The 17433-nt window shown below is 24.2% G+C and overlaps 1 protein-coding gene across 1 annotated transcript in view; it reads left to right on the top strand.

The window, feature by feature from the left end:
• The first annotated feature begins 312 nt into the window (after nucleotides 1-312).
• The window catches only part of LOC126898937 (kinase D-interacting substrate of 220 kDa B-like), a 27877-nt gene continuing 10756 nt past the window's right edge, over nucleotides 313-17433 (top strand). The window contains exons 1-21 of the mRNA XM_050673362.1: nucleotides 313-430; nucleotides 1292-1582; nucleotides 4130-4261; nucleotides 4513-4611; nucleotides 4700-4798; nucleotides 6305-6502; nucleotides 7384-7482; nucleotides 7552-7768; nucleotides 7941-8020; nucleotides 9049-9147; nucleotides 9222-9663; nucleotides 9904-10111; nucleotides 10175-10306; nucleotides 10784-10932; nucleotides 10998-11133; nucleotides 11413-11641; nucleotides 13168-13347; nucleotides 13443-13637; nucleotides 14842-15106; nucleotides 15768-15933; nucleotides 16001-16292. Of these exons, the coding sequence (XP_050529319.1) occupies nucleotides 1313-1582; nucleotides 4130-4261; nucleotides 4513-4611; nucleotides 4700-4798; nucleotides 6305-6502; nucleotides 7384-7482; nucleotides 7552-7768; nucleotides 7941-8020; nucleotides 9049-9147; nucleotides 9222-9663; nucleotides 9904-10111; nucleotides 10175-10306; nucleotides 10784-10932; nucleotides 10998-11133; nucleotides 11413-11641; nucleotides 13168-13347; nucleotides 13443-13637; nucleotides 14842-15106; nucleotides 15768-15933; nucleotides 16001-16292 (3687 nt within the window). The 5' untranslated portion in view covers nucleotides 313-430; nucleotides 1292-1312. The remainder of the gene's footprint in view (nucleotides 431-1291; nucleotides 1583-4129; nucleotides 4262-4512; nucleotides 4612-4699; nucleotides 4799-6304; nucleotides 6503-7383; nucleotides 7483-7551; nucleotides 7769-7940; nucleotides 8021-9048; nucleotides 9148-9221; nucleotides 9664-9903; nucleotides 10112-10174; nucleotides 10307-10783; nucleotides 10933-10997; nucleotides 11134-11412; nucleotides 11642-13167; nucleotides 13348-13442; nucleotides 13638-14841; nucleotides 15107-15767; nucleotides 15934-16000; nucleotides 16293-17433) is intronic.

Below are 17433 nucleotides of genomic sequence, written 5' to 3'. Positions count from 1 at the left end.
ACACTTGATAACAAATCCATTGATTTAAAAAATATATTTTAGGAGGGGCGTTCAAATGATAATTGTATTTGTTTTTTTCAATTAGTAGTTTAGACACCTGTTTTAATAAACATATTCTGTGATTCATATTATTTTCTGAAAAAAATCCTATATTGATCTGATGTGTGAATAAAATTAATCTTAATTTTAGTATAATTATTTATTAAAAAAAAAAAAATTCTAACAAACATTTCTTATGAAATTTTACAATGACATTTTTTTTTAAATGAAATAATTATGTTAAACTATGCCTAAACTTTTGTGGAAATTTAGATCCAATCATAGTTCTGTTGAACTAATACCATTATCACAAAGCTATAATATTAATAGGAGTTATGGTAGTATTTTGAACTTTTTCCATTTTCTGAAAAGAATTAATGGCGAAGATAAGGTAAAAATTAAAAAGTATTTTATTTAATACTAATTGTTTTTGTTTATTTAAAATCAAAATCAAAATTATGATTTATTGTATACTTATGAAATTGTTCATATATTATAGTTTCTCAAATAAAATTACAAAATAACAACATGTATAAAATGTAATAATAATGTAATACAAGAGAAATTATTACTTATGTTTTTCATATAACACAATATAAGTAATAGTTGTGTTTTTAATTACTCATCATACTTTTTTTATTTTATTATTATGAGTATTACGTTATATAAACTTTTTTGAATATAATCAAAATATTTTTAAATAATAAAAAAATGTTGAAACTTAAGAAGGTTGGATAACAAAAAATTGATAATTATTCCTAATAACAATTATTTAGTTGGTGATCAACTAATAAATTTATAATAAATAAGTAACTAAATTTATGTTGGATTAGCTTGTAAAATTCATTATTCAGAGTACTTATTCTATTGATTGTATAAAATTTTAAAAAAATGTGTTAAAATGGCAATTAATAATTTAAATTGTCTATTTATATAGTAGGTTTAGTTAGCATGACTTTTTTTTATATGATCAGTTTGAATTTATTACTGTAATAATGTTAATCACGAAATATTAACACTATTTCTTCAAATAAAGTACATAATACTTATAAATAGTTAATTGTTAGTCACCTTCTAAACAATTACCTTCTTTATTTATTGAGAAAAAAATTTAAAAATGTTTTGTTACTAACAAACAAAATATTTTTATGCCATATTACATCATATTATAAAGTTGAAATTCTAATAATTTATTTTATACTAAGTATATAATATTCATTAAATTTTTTTTCAATTTATTTATTCAATTCAGATAAAATTAATTTAAAAGACAATGTCTGATAACGAAGATCGTCAAAGTATTCCAGTGAACATAAGATATTCTAGGGGTTTTTCATTTTTACGTTTACAATTACCAACTACAAATGAATTTAGCGGTGTGAGGAGGCCACAAAGATCTCATAGCCAAGGTTTTCTAACAGGTTTATCAAATCGTTTACCATCATTTTCTATAACTGGACCAATATATGATGATAGTCAAATATCAAATAATACCACAAACAAAAGGTTCAGTTTCGCCAATTTCAGAAAATTTTCATCATCGGTCAGTTATGCTGTGTATCTTTTGGCATTACTAAAGTACTTAACATGAGTTACTGTGACGTGTGAATTAAACTAAAATTATTAAACTTTTTTAATAAATGCATTGATTTTCATTAGTGCAAAATATTAATTTCTACTAGCCTTCAATATGCTAATATTAGTTATGATCATTATTTTACTATATAAAAGAATTGTTTTCTATAGATTTTCTCTGGATAAATATCAATCTTAATAGTTAAACTAAAGGAAAACAAGCTTTTATTTTTTGAAAATTAATTTTATAGTCTAAGAGCGAAATAAAAATTATGGACGTAATATTTACATCAATTAATTTTTTTAGTATATATAAAAATTGTTTATTAAATAATTATATATAATTCTTGAGTGCAAGAAACCCAAGTATTTTATCATTAAATTAATTTATTAAATGTAGAAATATATTATTTATTATAATTATTTTAGATATTATCTAAAATAAATAAAAAGTTTAAAACTTAATTTTGCTACTACATTTAATGTTGTGGTATTATAAAAGTCAATTAATATTTTTATTAAGATATGTTATACTTTGTTTCTGGTACTCAAAATAATATTAGTAATTTTTAATAATTAATTTTAAGTTTTTTTGAAGTTTGCTTTATTTATATTGTTAATTTTACTTAACTAACAATACTAAAAATTCAGAAAGTTATTTAGAAATCTTTTCCACTACATTAAAATATTTGCTAGTAAGTATTCTTTTTTTCCTAATATTGCAACCAAAGAAATCAGTTTTGCATAGACGGAAATAGAATAAAAAATTTGAGGAATTATTAAATATTTAATATTTTTCCCTGCCCTAAAATATTTATCATAATAATATTATTAATATAATATAATATAACAATAAAATTAATTTTCTAAATATTTGGGATGGGGCTTATCCTACTAATTCCCATCATTGCTACGGGTAATGTTTTTTTTATTAAGATTTAAATTGTTATTTATTATACCCTAATTAGCAATATGAACTATTATTAATATTAATAAAATGTAAGAGTATATATTAAGTTTTCTTTATAAATAAAAATTTTAACTTTTATAAAAAAATATATTTTAACACTATTACTAATTTAATGAATTAAAAACCTTTTTCTTTATAATAATTTAATAAAACTATGGACAAAAAAATGAATTAGTTTAAAATAATAAACCACACATAAAAAGTTCTGGCTATCATTACTTCTAGAACTTCCCTTCCTCGATAGAAAAGTCTAAATTCAACACTGTGCATAAATTTTAATATTTTTTTAAAGGAATTTTTCTTTATCTAGTCCTGTTCAAGGTTTAAATCTATACTAATTAAAAAAAAAAAAAAAATTAATAATTAAAAAGTTTTATTTTATCAAAAATCTTAGTTTCTTATTTTCAATTTCTTAGTATTATTAACTTTAGTTTTTAAATTCATGTATTCAATTTTTTAGCTTCGATGCGAAGCTGAGAAGGTATTAATTTTACCATGATATGTTTATTTTTTGTGTCACTACTTTTTCTCAGCTCTTACTGGACCTATTTTTCTTAATGATACGTCAAAAAAGATCACAAATTTTATTTATTTGAATACATTATCCTCAAAAATTGAAAAATTTTCCTTCGTTCCCCGTAAATGGTAATAATCCCCCAAATAATTACGATTTAAAAAATCGGTAATATTAGATATTTTTTTCTANGTAATAATCCCCCAAATAATTACGATTTAAAAAATCGGTAGTATTAGATATTTTTTTCTAAAAGTTGCCATAACTTATTGAAAAATGAACAAATTAAAATTTTTATTTATATTTAAACCTTAAGTAATTCCCTTTCATTTGATATAATATTTTTGAAAATCGAACCCTTTACCTGCTCACAGGAGGCGATTTAAAATAGCAAAAAACTTTTTCAACTTAACTTTTGAAAATGTTCCGGAAATATTACATCCTCTAAACATACGCTAAATTAAAGCTTATGTTACGTACTATAAATTAAAAAAAAAATTTGTCCCGACGACTTATTTTCTACATGCAAATGTACTTAAATTGCTATAACTTTTAGAAAAATTTCATTTGACATATTTTTTTTTTCTATTGGATAATTTCCCTTTATACAGGGGGCGTTCAAAACTTGAAAAATATGTATAATATGTATTTCCCTATCATTTATATAATATTTTTGAAAATCTGATCCATTTCCTATCCATGGGGGATTCAAAATAGCATTTTTTTAAATATAAAAGATATTTATTTATATATTATACTTATAAATCATACAACTCCTAATTAGGAATAATGAAGAAATTTGGAGTTGATGATGCTTTGAGAATAATCCACCAATTTCTTAAAATTAAACACTATTTACAGATTTACATCGAAGCGTTTCTTATGATAGTGATTTTAATCACTGTTAGATATTTTTACTTGTCCCAACTGTGCCATGACTCCACTGTGCTACCATATTTTATAATTTAATAAATAAATTTCTATAATATATACAAATAGAATATAACTATTTTTTAATTAATACTTTGTAGAACTTGCACCCTAGCGATTCAATGGTGTCATTGTGCTACAGAGCCTTACACAACTATATTTCAGAAAACAATCTTGAAGGTCTTCAAGGTTTTCTAGATAATCGCCGAGTTCTTGTGGATGATCGAGATGATGTAAGATGTTATATTTCTAAAATACGGTTGCCTAGTTTTTTCAATATTATTAAAACACAAACACAATTTATGATTATCAGTGTCATTACTACACTGAATATTTTTCACCAGTGTCCATTTTTCATGCAAAATTTTACCTTAAAAAAAGTGTTTAATTAAAATACTTTATGATCAAATTTTCAATCAATAATAGTGTAAAATAATTTATATTTTCAGTAGTTTTCATTAGTTAAAATAGTATTTGTTTTTAGAATGGTGCCACTGCGCTGCATTTTGCTGCAAGTAAAGGAAAATTACAATTTGTCACAGAGTTAATTAATCATGGTTCAGATGTGAATGTTGAAGACAATGTATGTAAAAATGAATACTATTATGTTTTGTTTTTAAATATTTATTTTGTTACCTTTAAATTTAATCTAACAATTTTTATTTCATTAGGATAATTGGACTGCTCTTATATGTGCAGCTAAAGAAGGCCACATTGATATTTGCATAGAACTATTAAGTCATGGTGCAGACATTGAACATAGAGATATGGTATATATTTATATGAGCTGATTGATTCATAATTTTGTGAACATTGGTTTTTTTGTTCAAGTAGTATTTATTTCTTAATGAAAAATTAGTTAAATACTTTTTAAGTTCATCTTTTATCTCTTATAAAAGAATAAATTTTATTTTTTTCAATGGTAACATACATATTTTATAAAGTTAAATGTTAGAAATTAATTCAACTAAGAAAATTATTAGTTAGTGATAATTTTTGAATTAATATTTTAGAAGTTATGAACATATCTAGGTGAAAAGAGGAGTACAGCAGAGAAATGTATAATGATAAAAATAACATATGCCTTACCTACCCTTCAGCTATAATTAAAAATGTATAATAATTTCTGAAATACTGGTTTAAAAGTTATTATCGACCAGTAATTTTCTATCGTCTAATCTATTAAAATATGTATGTTACCATTAAAAAAAATAAAGTTGGTTTCCTTATTTTCTATTTGAACAAAAAAGAAATTTACACAATATTATTTTTTTAACCGAAATTTAGTCATCAATGATCAATTAATTTATCTATATATATATATATAGGTGATATACAATGTTTTGACAATAATAAATTTTGATCTACTAAATATTTTTTTATATGTATAATAAAACCTCGACATCACAGGTCATGGGTTCACAGTAAATACATTTTGTTATTTACAATATTTACTAGAGTTTTACATTAATATATTTTGGTTACATTAAATGAGATTGGCTAACTGTATAGTTTTCAAGAAAATTCATTCGGTTGCTTGTTGATTCAGGGTCTGGTCTGAGAGTTACTTAGAGATTATGGGAATTTGGTATCTGATTCTTTGGATTTCATATTTCTTACATTCAGCAAAATATGTTTAATTATAAAAAGGGTCTGCGTGTAAGACATACTGGAGGGTCTTCTTTTTCCGTCTAGTTACTTTATAGTAACTGTGGATTAGATTAGTGTGGCCTATCCTTATTTGGTTGATAATGACTTGTTCTGTTCATGATAGTATGGTTTAAAGTTAAAAATAAATGTTTTTTATCTCGTTTAATTCTGTTGTACTTAATACCCATTCATCTAAATATTTTGTGATACTTTTTAAAAAATAATTTATTCATTTTTAGACCATTATTGAAATCATTTGTTATTATTATTATTTTTTTTAATTTTGAAATAGTCACTTTTTTGAGCTTTTCTTAAAAAAAAATTTAATATGTTAAAAATAATTTTAAGAATAGTACTTTTAGAGTTGGAAGTATTTTTTATACATAGAATAGGCTATGCAGCACAGCTGTAGTGAGTATAGCTTGTACTGATGTATTATAATAATAATGCATACTCCATATAAACTATATACCCACTCTATGTATTAAAATTATATATGTATTTAGTAGATCAAATTTATTAGATTTGTCAAAACATTGTGGACCACTCTATTTATATATATTATATTATTAGAGTCATACTAATACATGTTTTTTTTTTTTAATTTTGATTACATCATTTTTAAGGGTGGATGGACTCCACTTATATGGTGCAGTTATTGTGGTCATACAAATTTAGCTAATGTGTTATTGGATAGAGGCGCTGACATAAATGCCCATGGAAATTTTCATATAACTGCCTTAGTATGGGCTTCTGGTAGGGGTCATACAGAGCTAGCATGTAATTTAATAGCACGGGGTGCTAAAGTTAATGTTGGTGATAAGGTATCTAAAAATGTATTTTTTATTTCCGAAATTTTAATTTTAAAAATTAATTTTTTTATAAATAGATTAATTTGATATTAATTAGTATTATAGATTGTTTTAATTGTTATTGTCTTTGTGCATACAGTACTTTGTTATAATATTAGACACATACAAAAAATAATAATATAAGACATGTCAGGAAAAAAGTGATTTAAAGCTTATAAAAGCTATAATGTTTGTTTTTTTTTTCACATTTTTTTATCTTCAAATAAAAATATGAATAAAGTAAAAAATTATTGGCATTTATTAATATGTCAGTTTTCAGTCAAGATCTTGTTTAATATTTTTTTAAAAATTTTAAATAATTTTAATAAGGTTTTAGAAATCTGTAATAATGCATATACTCAGTAGTTGTGTGATAAAAAGTAGATCACATTACTCTAAGATAGGCTTTACAGAAAAGTGTGAGAGGTAGTTGATTACATTAAACAAATTTTTGCAAGAATTCAATTGAAGTCCTCAAATATGAAACTTGACATGATTTTAAAATTATGCAAAGAATATGTTACTAGAATCATAACTAAAAGAATCATTAAAAAACATTTTTTTTAAATATAGACCTGAAAATGCTAATAGTGCCAGAATTTGTCTTACATTTTGTTTGAGTCTAATAACATAATATTGCACTGTAGTGTTGTACTCAGTAAATGCAAATTTGACACCGTTGCCTGAATTATTTAAGTTTTAATTATCTTTCAAATTTAGGGAACATAGTTTGAAGACCTCTTTAACAAAATAATAAATAAAGGAAGCTTATTACAGTGTAAAGCTGGTCCACCTTTTTTTAGATAGCAGAAAAATTCTTGTATTTTTTATGTGTTTTATATTTATTATTATAGTATGGAACATCTGCGTTAGTTTGGGCATGTCGAAAAGGTGATATTGAATTGGTCGATACATTGCTAAGAGCAGGTGCTAATGTAGATACTGCTGGAATGGTATTAAACATTCACTTTATTAAATGTCTTATGTAGTAAAATATTTTTTAATAAATATTTTATTTATAGTACTCATGGACTCCATTACTAGTATCTGCTATAGGAAATCATACTGAAGTTGTTAATCTCCTACTTGAACGAAAACCTAATGTTAATGCTTTAGATCAAGATGGCTGCACTGCATTAACTATTGCATGTAAAGAAGGATATTATGATATTGCAAACTCTTTATTGAACTCTGGAGCTTATATTAATATCCAGGTTAAATTTGTATACAAAAATATATATTTGGTGGCATAAAAAAGAAACATAAATTTATTTATTTTTTAATGTTTTTCAAATTNTATAATAGTGATTTTAATCACTGTCAAATATCATCTATACTTGTCCCATCTATGCCTTGTCTACACTGTGCCTTGACCCCACTGTGCTACCGTTTTTAGCTTCGATGTTTTAACTTAATAATGTCAAAGGTGGACATCGGAACATAGTAGAAGCTCTTCTAAAAAAATATGCAGATGTTGATGTGATGGGAAAAGTAATAAAACTAACTTATTAATCATAAATTATAAATTTTAATTTTACTTTTACAAAAAATATTCATATTATTTATTTAATAATAATTATAAGATGTAAAATACTATAAATTATTACAATTACATTTATTATAAAAACTATATATTGAAATTAAAATAATAAAATGACTGAATTAGACTTTTACAATCATTTATACTAAAAATTTTACCATAACATTTTGAAGTTATTAGTTTATAAAACTTAAATTTTGTCATTTTTTTCACTTAAACTACCATAACTTTTTCAAAAATGAACGTATCTATATAATTTTTTTTTTTATAGATGCTTGATGACTTTACCAATCATTTAGTATATTTTTTTTTATAAATTCAATCCTTTACCTGCCCAAAGGGGGTTTTAAAATGACAACTTTTTCGCAAAAAATTAACTTTTGAAAGTGTTCCGGAAAGTATGACACTTTTATATATATCTTAGATAATAATGTAATGTACTTTATTATGGAAAAAAAAATTTCGAACTTTATTTTGTTTTCACGGTGAAAATGTCTATCAAATGCTTTTTTTATGTGAAAATTCTCTATTTTTTACATTTTTAACTTTATAATGCTATAACTTATTGAAAAATGTATGGATCAACACAATTTTTTTATGAGAAATAATATTTATATCCCTTTTTCATTCGACATACTTTATCTTAATCAGGATATTAATAAGGAAATAACAGATCATGTAGCTTTTGGAATAATCCACCAATTTTTTAAAATTAAACACTGTCTAAAGATTAGCATTGAAGCGTTTTTTTTTGATAGTGATTTTAATCATTGTCAGATTTCATCTATACTTGTCTCAACTATGCCAAGTCCACCCTATGCTACTGTTTTTTATTTTCATTATTGTTTGACGTTCAGTCAATGTATGAATAATATTTTTTTCATTTTGAATAAGATATTTTATTTATTATTTTTTATATATTGTTAAACAAAATTTAAACTATTATATTGCCGTTCTTTGAACATTTTTTACATTTTAGGAACGTAAAACAGCATTGTATATTGCTGTAGAAAAAGGAAATATAGCCATCATAAAGTTATTACTGAGTGCAAATCCTGACTTAGAAATTTCAACTAAAGTAAAATGACTTTAATCGTTTTTAATTATTGTTAAACATAAATCATATTAAATAATAGATGTTATTTTATTAAGGATGGTGATACTGCTCTCATGCGAGCTGTTAGAAATCGAAATTCTGAAGCTGTACAACTTTTAATTGAAAAACGTGCTCGAGTGTCAGCCACAGATAAACGTGGTGATACTGCATTACATATTGCAATGAGAGCAAGAGCTAGAGGCATTGTAGAGATTTTACTTCGTAACCCAAAAAATAGTCAATTGTTATACAGACCTAATAGAGCTGGTGAAACACCATATAATATGGATGTCAATGCTCAAAAGCCAATTCTAAGTCAAATATTTGGTTCAAGAAGATTAAACACTAATGAAGATAATGAGAACTTATTGGGTTATGACCTATATAGTAGTGCAATGGCTGATATGTTAAGTGAACCCACATTATCAATGCCAATTACTGTTGGATTATATGCTAAATGGGGTAGTGGGAAGTCATTTTTACTTAACAAATTGAGAGGTATATTTTAAATGTATTGTCAAAAAATGAATTGGTGTAAATTTCATTTTCAACTAATCAAAATCTATAATCCAAATATTAACTAAGATAAAATAATGAATAAAAATAAACTTATCTAGACCTAGACCTTCAATCAATGTAGTTGTAGTGTTTGAGCATCTTTTTGCTCCTAATTATAGGTTTCCTTTTCCTTATAAAAATGATGTAAAATTAGATTAATATAAACAATTTCATTTTTAGAGGAAATGAAAAATTTTGCTCATCAATGGACTGATCCGTTTTTTCAATTTCCTTGGTTGATATTGGGTGTGATTCTTCATTTAAGTTTTGTTGCTGGAGCATTAGTTATTGTATTAACCCAATCAACATATTTAGCTGTTGCAACTACAGTTATTTTGTTGAGTGCAGTTTTCATATTTCTAATTATAATATTTTACTGTAGCCATAGGTAAAAATATTATATTCCTCAGTATTATTTATTTTATGAGATAACCATATGTGTAATTTATAGACTGGATTGGGCCTATAATTCTATTAATTACCTAACTCAAAAAATGATAACTACCAGAATTATTCTACAAATAATTTTTTGTCATCCACCAGGATCAAGCTGGGGTTCTACAGTATCAGCACAACCCATAAGGTATTATATTTAATTATTTAATGTTAAAAATATTAATTAAAAGCTGAAAGTTCAGCCGATTTAACTTTTAATCATTCTTTAATGCTACTGGTAATCAGTAGCATTAAGAGTATAACTTTTCATTTTTTTTTCTTAATAATTTAACACAAAATAAATTAATAAATATACTATCAAAAACACATAGCTGGACATTTTTAAATTCAATATATTGCATTTTTCAGTTGTAAAATAATTGATAATATTTTTTTTATTATTATTTCAAGTATTCCAGTGTTATAAATTGATTTATTTTTTTAGAATATATACTGTACAAATCAGTATTAAATATTTATTATAATTTTATAAAATAAATCAAATAATATATAACTTAATTATAATTAAATACCAATTTTTGTACATTGTTAAAGAATTATATTAACTAATCTAGTTAGGTATAAATTATATATATATATATTTTACATTAATATATTACTATAGATTTTATTTTACTGACCAAACAAGAGTGAGTAGTACAACACCCGGTGAAAGCACAATCATTCAAATGATTGGTTCCTTGTATGATTCTATTGAAAAGGATTTTGGCTCACTTTCTACTCGATTGTATCGAGCATTTCGTCCAAAACCTGGTATTTATTTATTTTTTTAAACTATAAATTATACAATTTATTATCATTTTATGTATTTTTTTAAGTGAAACAAAATTCACCTTGGAAATGGCGAAAACTATGTTGTATGCCAAATATATTATTATTTGAACTGGCTTTTATATGTAGTTTGTTAGGTTCTATTGTTATTGCCATTAACTATGGAAAAATTTCTCTTAATGAGTAAGTTTCCATTAATACATTTAAAGGATTGCTCAACACAAAAAAAATTACTTTAAATCTCCTATTATTGATTTTTAAATAGTCAAAAAAAAAATTGGTTTATAACAATTCAAAAACCTTTTCCATGACTGAGATCATAATTAATCTATAGTGCAACAACTTAAAGTAGTTATAATTTTAAAAAATAAAAAAAAATTGATTTTTTGGTGATATAATCCTTCAAATTATTTGTGTTTAATATTTTAATTAACTGATATGATTATTTTTTGTTTTCTCTAGTGAAAATATTTCTTTTGACCAAGCCATTGGAAATATAATACTTTTTAGCTGTGGATTATTTATACTATTTCTAGTTATTGGTAACTTGTATACTTTCAGTCAATTAATACAGTCTTTAATATTTTCACAAAGGAAACAAGTTAGGAGAACTACATCTAAATTAGATACACTAAAATCTGAAGGATTTATTCAAGCATTAAGATCAGAAGTAAATTTGATGACTGAAATGGTAAAAAATTATTGTCTTATTTTTTTAATAATAAATAGTAAATATTTTATATTAACTTCAATATGTAGCTAAGAAGGTATTGTTTTTATTCTGACGTGTTATTATTTGTATTTGTATACATGATTACTACTACTCCTACTGGTTAGATTTTGCTTAAAAAAAGATCATAAAAAATTACAGTTTCATAAAACATTTAATGTTAATATTTATAGTTTTCATTTTATACTGAAATAACTTTTTTAAAATTGGACAGATTATTGTAAAATTCTTATTGATAATACTTCAAATAATTGGCTTGTCAACAGCATGCTTTTTGAAAATTCAATCATTATCTAAAATACTGTACAGGCTTCAAAATCATATCAAAATTTTTTCTTTTTAATTTTTGATAATGTTCTAAAAAACCTACCTTCTTCATACCCACATTGAATTACAATTTACTCAAGATAAAATTAAAAATTAAAAATTATCTAAAATCTTTAATTCTAGGACTTAAAGCCAAAAATCATACAATATTTGGCAAAGTTAACTGATTTTTGAATTTTTCTGCATAGTAACGGAATACTTGCATCATTCTAAACTTGTTCAAAATTATTAAACCTTGTTTAATATATTTAAAATTAAAAAAAGAAATACCTTCTAATGACTTGTCTTGTTTGAGTAATCAACCTCTATGTTAAACACTGTAATTTTTGGTTGAAATGTTAAAGTTTTTTTTTAATGTTTCAAATATACATAATAACATTTTATAACTGTGATTTTAATTATTGGTAGATATCAATTAATATTAATTTAAAAAATACCTCAATTCCATTATACTGGATCCCTCTATACTCTACTTTTTTAATTTAAGTACATATTTTTAAGTTTATATTGAAACATATTTAAAAATTTGGTTTATTTGTTTAACTTATTTAATATTAAATACTAAAATATTATGTTCACAAAAAAAATGTAACGAAGACTTTATAAAGGGAGGTTATCAAACATTCAAAAATAGCTGTATGTCAACACACCACGCAGACACCAATTTATCATTTTAACTATTTTCTCATTTTGAATTTTCCTGATTTTATTAATTAAATTTTTTATATATTTTTGTTTCACTGATTCTGATGTAATATTTTTCCTGCATAACACTTATCGTCAACAATAAGTGCTGTATAAGTGTAGCCGTTTACTCCTACCGGAATCAGTGGCCTACTTATGAGAACAGCCCAAAGAGGTTTATGAGCTGAAGGCGTATGAGTCTTGTTTGATCTTAGGTTTGGGGCAGAGCTCCAGCTAGGCGAAGCCTAGTATGTTATTATTGCATTGGAAAAAGAATAAATTTTCAACAAAAATTAAATATTACACTAATAAATTTACAAAAAATGATTGAGTTTTACATAATTACTTAAAAAATTATACTCAGTTGAAATTTATATCTGACACAATGTTATGTATACATTTAATAATAACCAAATACTTTTATTTCTTAATGGACTAATTTTATTACTTATATTTATTTTAATACTTATTTTTAGGTTAAATGTTTAGATGCTTTTACTCAGCAACAAACTAGATTAGTAATTGTTATTGATGGACTTGATTCTTGTGAACAAGATAAAATACTTCTCTTGTTAGATGCTGTGCGTATGCTTTTTTCCGAACAAAACACTCCTTTTATTGTTGTTTTGGCCATAGATCCTCATGCTATATCTCAGGTTGAATAATCATATTTTTAAATACTTCAGTAGATCATAAATGAATTTTTATCATGTAAGCATGTTAAATTTGATTTTAATTATTTTTAATTTAGGTCATTGAAAATAATAGTCGTAGATTATTCAATGATATGAACTTTTCTGGTCATGAATATTTAAGGAATATGGTTCACCTTCCTTTCTTTTTACAAAATTCTGGTTTGCGAAAAGTGAAATTGGCTCAAAAGTCTTCTCAGTTACATAGGAAAAGTGTTACTAACCAATTGGATGAATGTGGAATAGTTCATTCAGTAATAATGTTTATTTATGAATCATTTACTACTTTTGAACATATATGCTATGTAGAGTTGTAATATTGGCAAAATATTTAATAATTAATAAAAAAAATAATCAAGTAAAAAAGTAGACCCACTTGTTTATTGAAATTATCAATATTATCGTTCAATTAGGATCAAAATCACTAACCTTTATTAGAATTAGAACTTATTGATTTAAAATTTCTTGTTTAAAAAAGTATCCAAGTAATACGATTCTCACTATAGATGATAATCATTTATCATTAACCACTTGATAACTCACAAAAAAAAAAATTGGTTTGTTTTAGATACATATATTTCTTGATTTATCAACCATTAAGTATTTATAAAAATTAATCACTTGTGAAAAAAATTTAAATGTTAATTTAAAACTAAAAAATATTTAACTCAAAAATCTACAAAAATTATAAAAATCAATTGCATATATATATTTCAAGAATAATGTTACCATAATCAGCACTAAACAAATACTGACTATTATTTTTTAGAATCATCTCTTATAAGGGATGATTTATCCTATATTATAAAAGACGATATAATTTTAATGACAACATACATATTTAACTAGCTTATAAAATAGAAAATTATATAATTAAGAATATGAAAGGCTGATATCAACTTTTTGATCAGTATTTCAGAAGTTAATAACCATATAAAGTAATGATTGGAGGCTAATTTTTTCATCACTAGTCATTTCCCAACTATACTCTTCGTCCCGCCTTTGTATAAAAATTTTATAATTTTTAAAATACTGGTCCTAAAGTTGATATTGAACAGTCATTTTCTTAATTATATAGTTTTCTATTTTATAAGGTAATGAAATATGTTACCATTTAAAAAAATCAAGTTGACATCTATATAAGTTATACAGGATGATTCTAAAAACTTATTAATAGTTGACAAATCAAGAAATATGTCTATTTAAAACAAACAAAATATTTTTTTCAATATTGTATATTATGTTGCAAGTAACCAAGGGGTTTGTGATAAACTTATCACCCTGTAATTAGCACATTAAAAAAAAAATCCTATTGCTAACATTGAAGACATATTATTTAAATTTGTTTATCTTAAGAAAAAAATTTTCTTTTATTGTTAAAATTTCCAATAGCTTAAGTTAATAATCAATAAACAATTTTCATACAATAAAATTCATTAATGCAACTTTTTTTATAAGTCATCAACGCGAAGATTATCAAATGAATCAACCACTTTAAAACCTATTATGGGGTCATCTAGTGGTTTAAGCAGAAGCAAGGGAAATATTAGTTCTACAAGAAACAAACTGAAATCAAGTGAAAGTATAGCTAGTAGTATAGCCAGCAATATTCATAGATTGGGAGGGCCACAAGATCTTTCTAAAATTCTACTAACTGATGATTATTTTAGTGATGTTAATCCAAGAAGTATGAGACGTCTCATGAATATTGTTTATATAACAGGTATTTTAAAATTATTCTTTATGAGTATAAACTATTAAATTTAATTTTTTTAATATTACATTGTGAATTATAAAAAGTTATTAAATAACTAAAAAAAATCATTTTTTTAAACTTACTTATAATTTTATAAATAATAAAAATTGATCACTTGTGGCTAATTAATTAAGTAAAATTAAAACTATATTAAAATATTATTAATTTAAAAAACTAAAAAATATTAGAAATATTAAACTCAAAGCCACAAAAAATTAATGAAAAGTTGCGGATACGTAAACACTTAGTATGTGTTTAGCGTTGATAATGGTAACATTGTTTCCGAAATACGTATCCGCAACTTTTCATTAATTTTTTGTGGCTTTGAGTATATTTTTAATATTTTTTAGTTTTTTAAATTAATAATATTCTTAATATAGTTTTAATTTAATTTAATTAAAATTTAACTCCCATAAAATATTTTTTAGTTATTGAATTTTACTGCATTTTAGTTTTTTATTTATTTTAAAAACATAATTCATGATAGGTTATATGCTACTAATTTTATTAAATAAGTATATTTTTATCATTCAATTTAAATTAATCAAAGACTTTTTATGAGTATAAAATTAGTAAAAATAATTTTCTTTTATTTGATGACCTAATAATTCTTTTTTTACTATTTAAGGACGTTTATTAAAAGCTTTCCACCTTGAATTTAATTGGTATCACTTAGCTAGCTGGATAAACATTACAGAACAATGGCCCTACAGAATATCCTGGATGATTATTTACCATGATACTAATGAGGACACTATTGATGATTCTATGTCACTAAAAACACTTTATGAAAAGTAATTTCAACATTTTTACTGCTGTACTTAAATTTTAAGTTTATATTTTATATTAAATTATTAATAGAGTACGGCGTCAAATACAAGCTACCAAGGAAATAGATACATTAATAGAAATGGATAAAGATGAAAAGAAACTTGAAATTTTCTTAACTTTCCATCGTAGCACATTATTAGTCAGTGACCTAAGAGTTTTTCTGCCATTCACAATCAACTTAGATCCATATTTGAGAAAAATAATTAAAGATGAAATGCAAAATTCTGAAGACTTAACTAACTTGAATGGTATAAATCGTCCAATAATAACTCACAATGAAGTTCAAGCACGGAGAATAAACAACCAATTACTGAAAAGACAGGTCATTATATATTTTACTTTAATAAAACTTAAGTATTACTTTATAAATTTATATACTCCAATAATTAAATTACATATTGCATTATTAAAACTATAAGACAACAAATATATATGATTTTAAGGTATCTATCAATTTGTAATTTTTTATTTTATTTTTATAATAATACTATTAACATTAGCTGGATTATTTTTTTGACATAAGAGAAAGCAATTTTTTAGAAAATTATATCATTTTTTTTTTCTTACAATTTAATTATTACACAACGGTATTAACATTTACGAGGTGTGTTTAGAAAATGACAGGAATTTTCGTTTTTTTAAAAAAAATCTTTATTTATTGGTCTACATTAATGTTGTCGCCTTTTAAAAAGTCCTCATTAGATATTATGCACTTGTGCCAATGCTTTTTCCAATTCTGCAAACACTTCTCAAACTTGATCTTTAGGATAACCTTCAGCTTATTCAGCGATATTCTCAATGTCATTTACACTTGTAAAACGACAGCCCTTTAAGGTTCTCTTTATTATGGAAATAGAAAATGTTACATGGACATGTCTAGCGAATATGGAGGCTAGGGCATCATTACAGTAAAAATTCACAAACAAGCAATGAAGTGTGAGCAGATGCATTATTGTGGTGCAAAAGCCATAAATTGTTTTGCCGCAAATCCGGGCCTTTTTTTTGGGATTGCTTCACGCAAATGGCATTGAATTTGTAGAAAGTACTCCTTATTAACTATTTGACCTTGTGGCAAGAATTCATGCCATTAAAATCGAAAAATACAGTGAGCATAACCTTCACGTTCCATTGAAATTGTCGAGCCTTTTTCGGGTTTTGGCAATCCAGAATACCTCCACGACTGAGCCTTTGTTTCAACAACGTATCCATAAACCCATGTTTTGTCACCTGTTTTAACACATTTCAGTAATTCTGTATCGTTGTTGACTTCATTAACTTGATCAATTTCCATTCGTCGCTATTTTTGTTCGAAATTCAAGAATTTTGGAACAGATTTCCCTGCTACGTGTTTTATACCCAAAACATTCTAAAAAATTTCGTGGCATAAGTCAATCAATATTCCAACATCATCATGAGACTTCTCTGATTGTGATTAAGTGATCGTTCATAACCATTTCTTTCAC

This window comes from Daktulosphaira vitifoliae, unplaced genomic scaffold (assembly GCF_025091365.1).
Source record: "Daktulosphaira vitifoliae isolate Bord-2020 unplaced genomic scaffold, ASM2509136v1 Scaffold_1, whole genome shotgun sequence".
Classification (NCBI taxonomy): domain Eukaryota; kingdom Metazoa; phylum Arthropoda; class Insecta; order Hemiptera; family Phylloxeridae; genus Daktulosphaira; species Daktulosphaira vitifoliae.
Note: the sequence above shows the minus strand (reverse complement) of the source record. Positions and strands in the feature narration are given on the sequence as shown.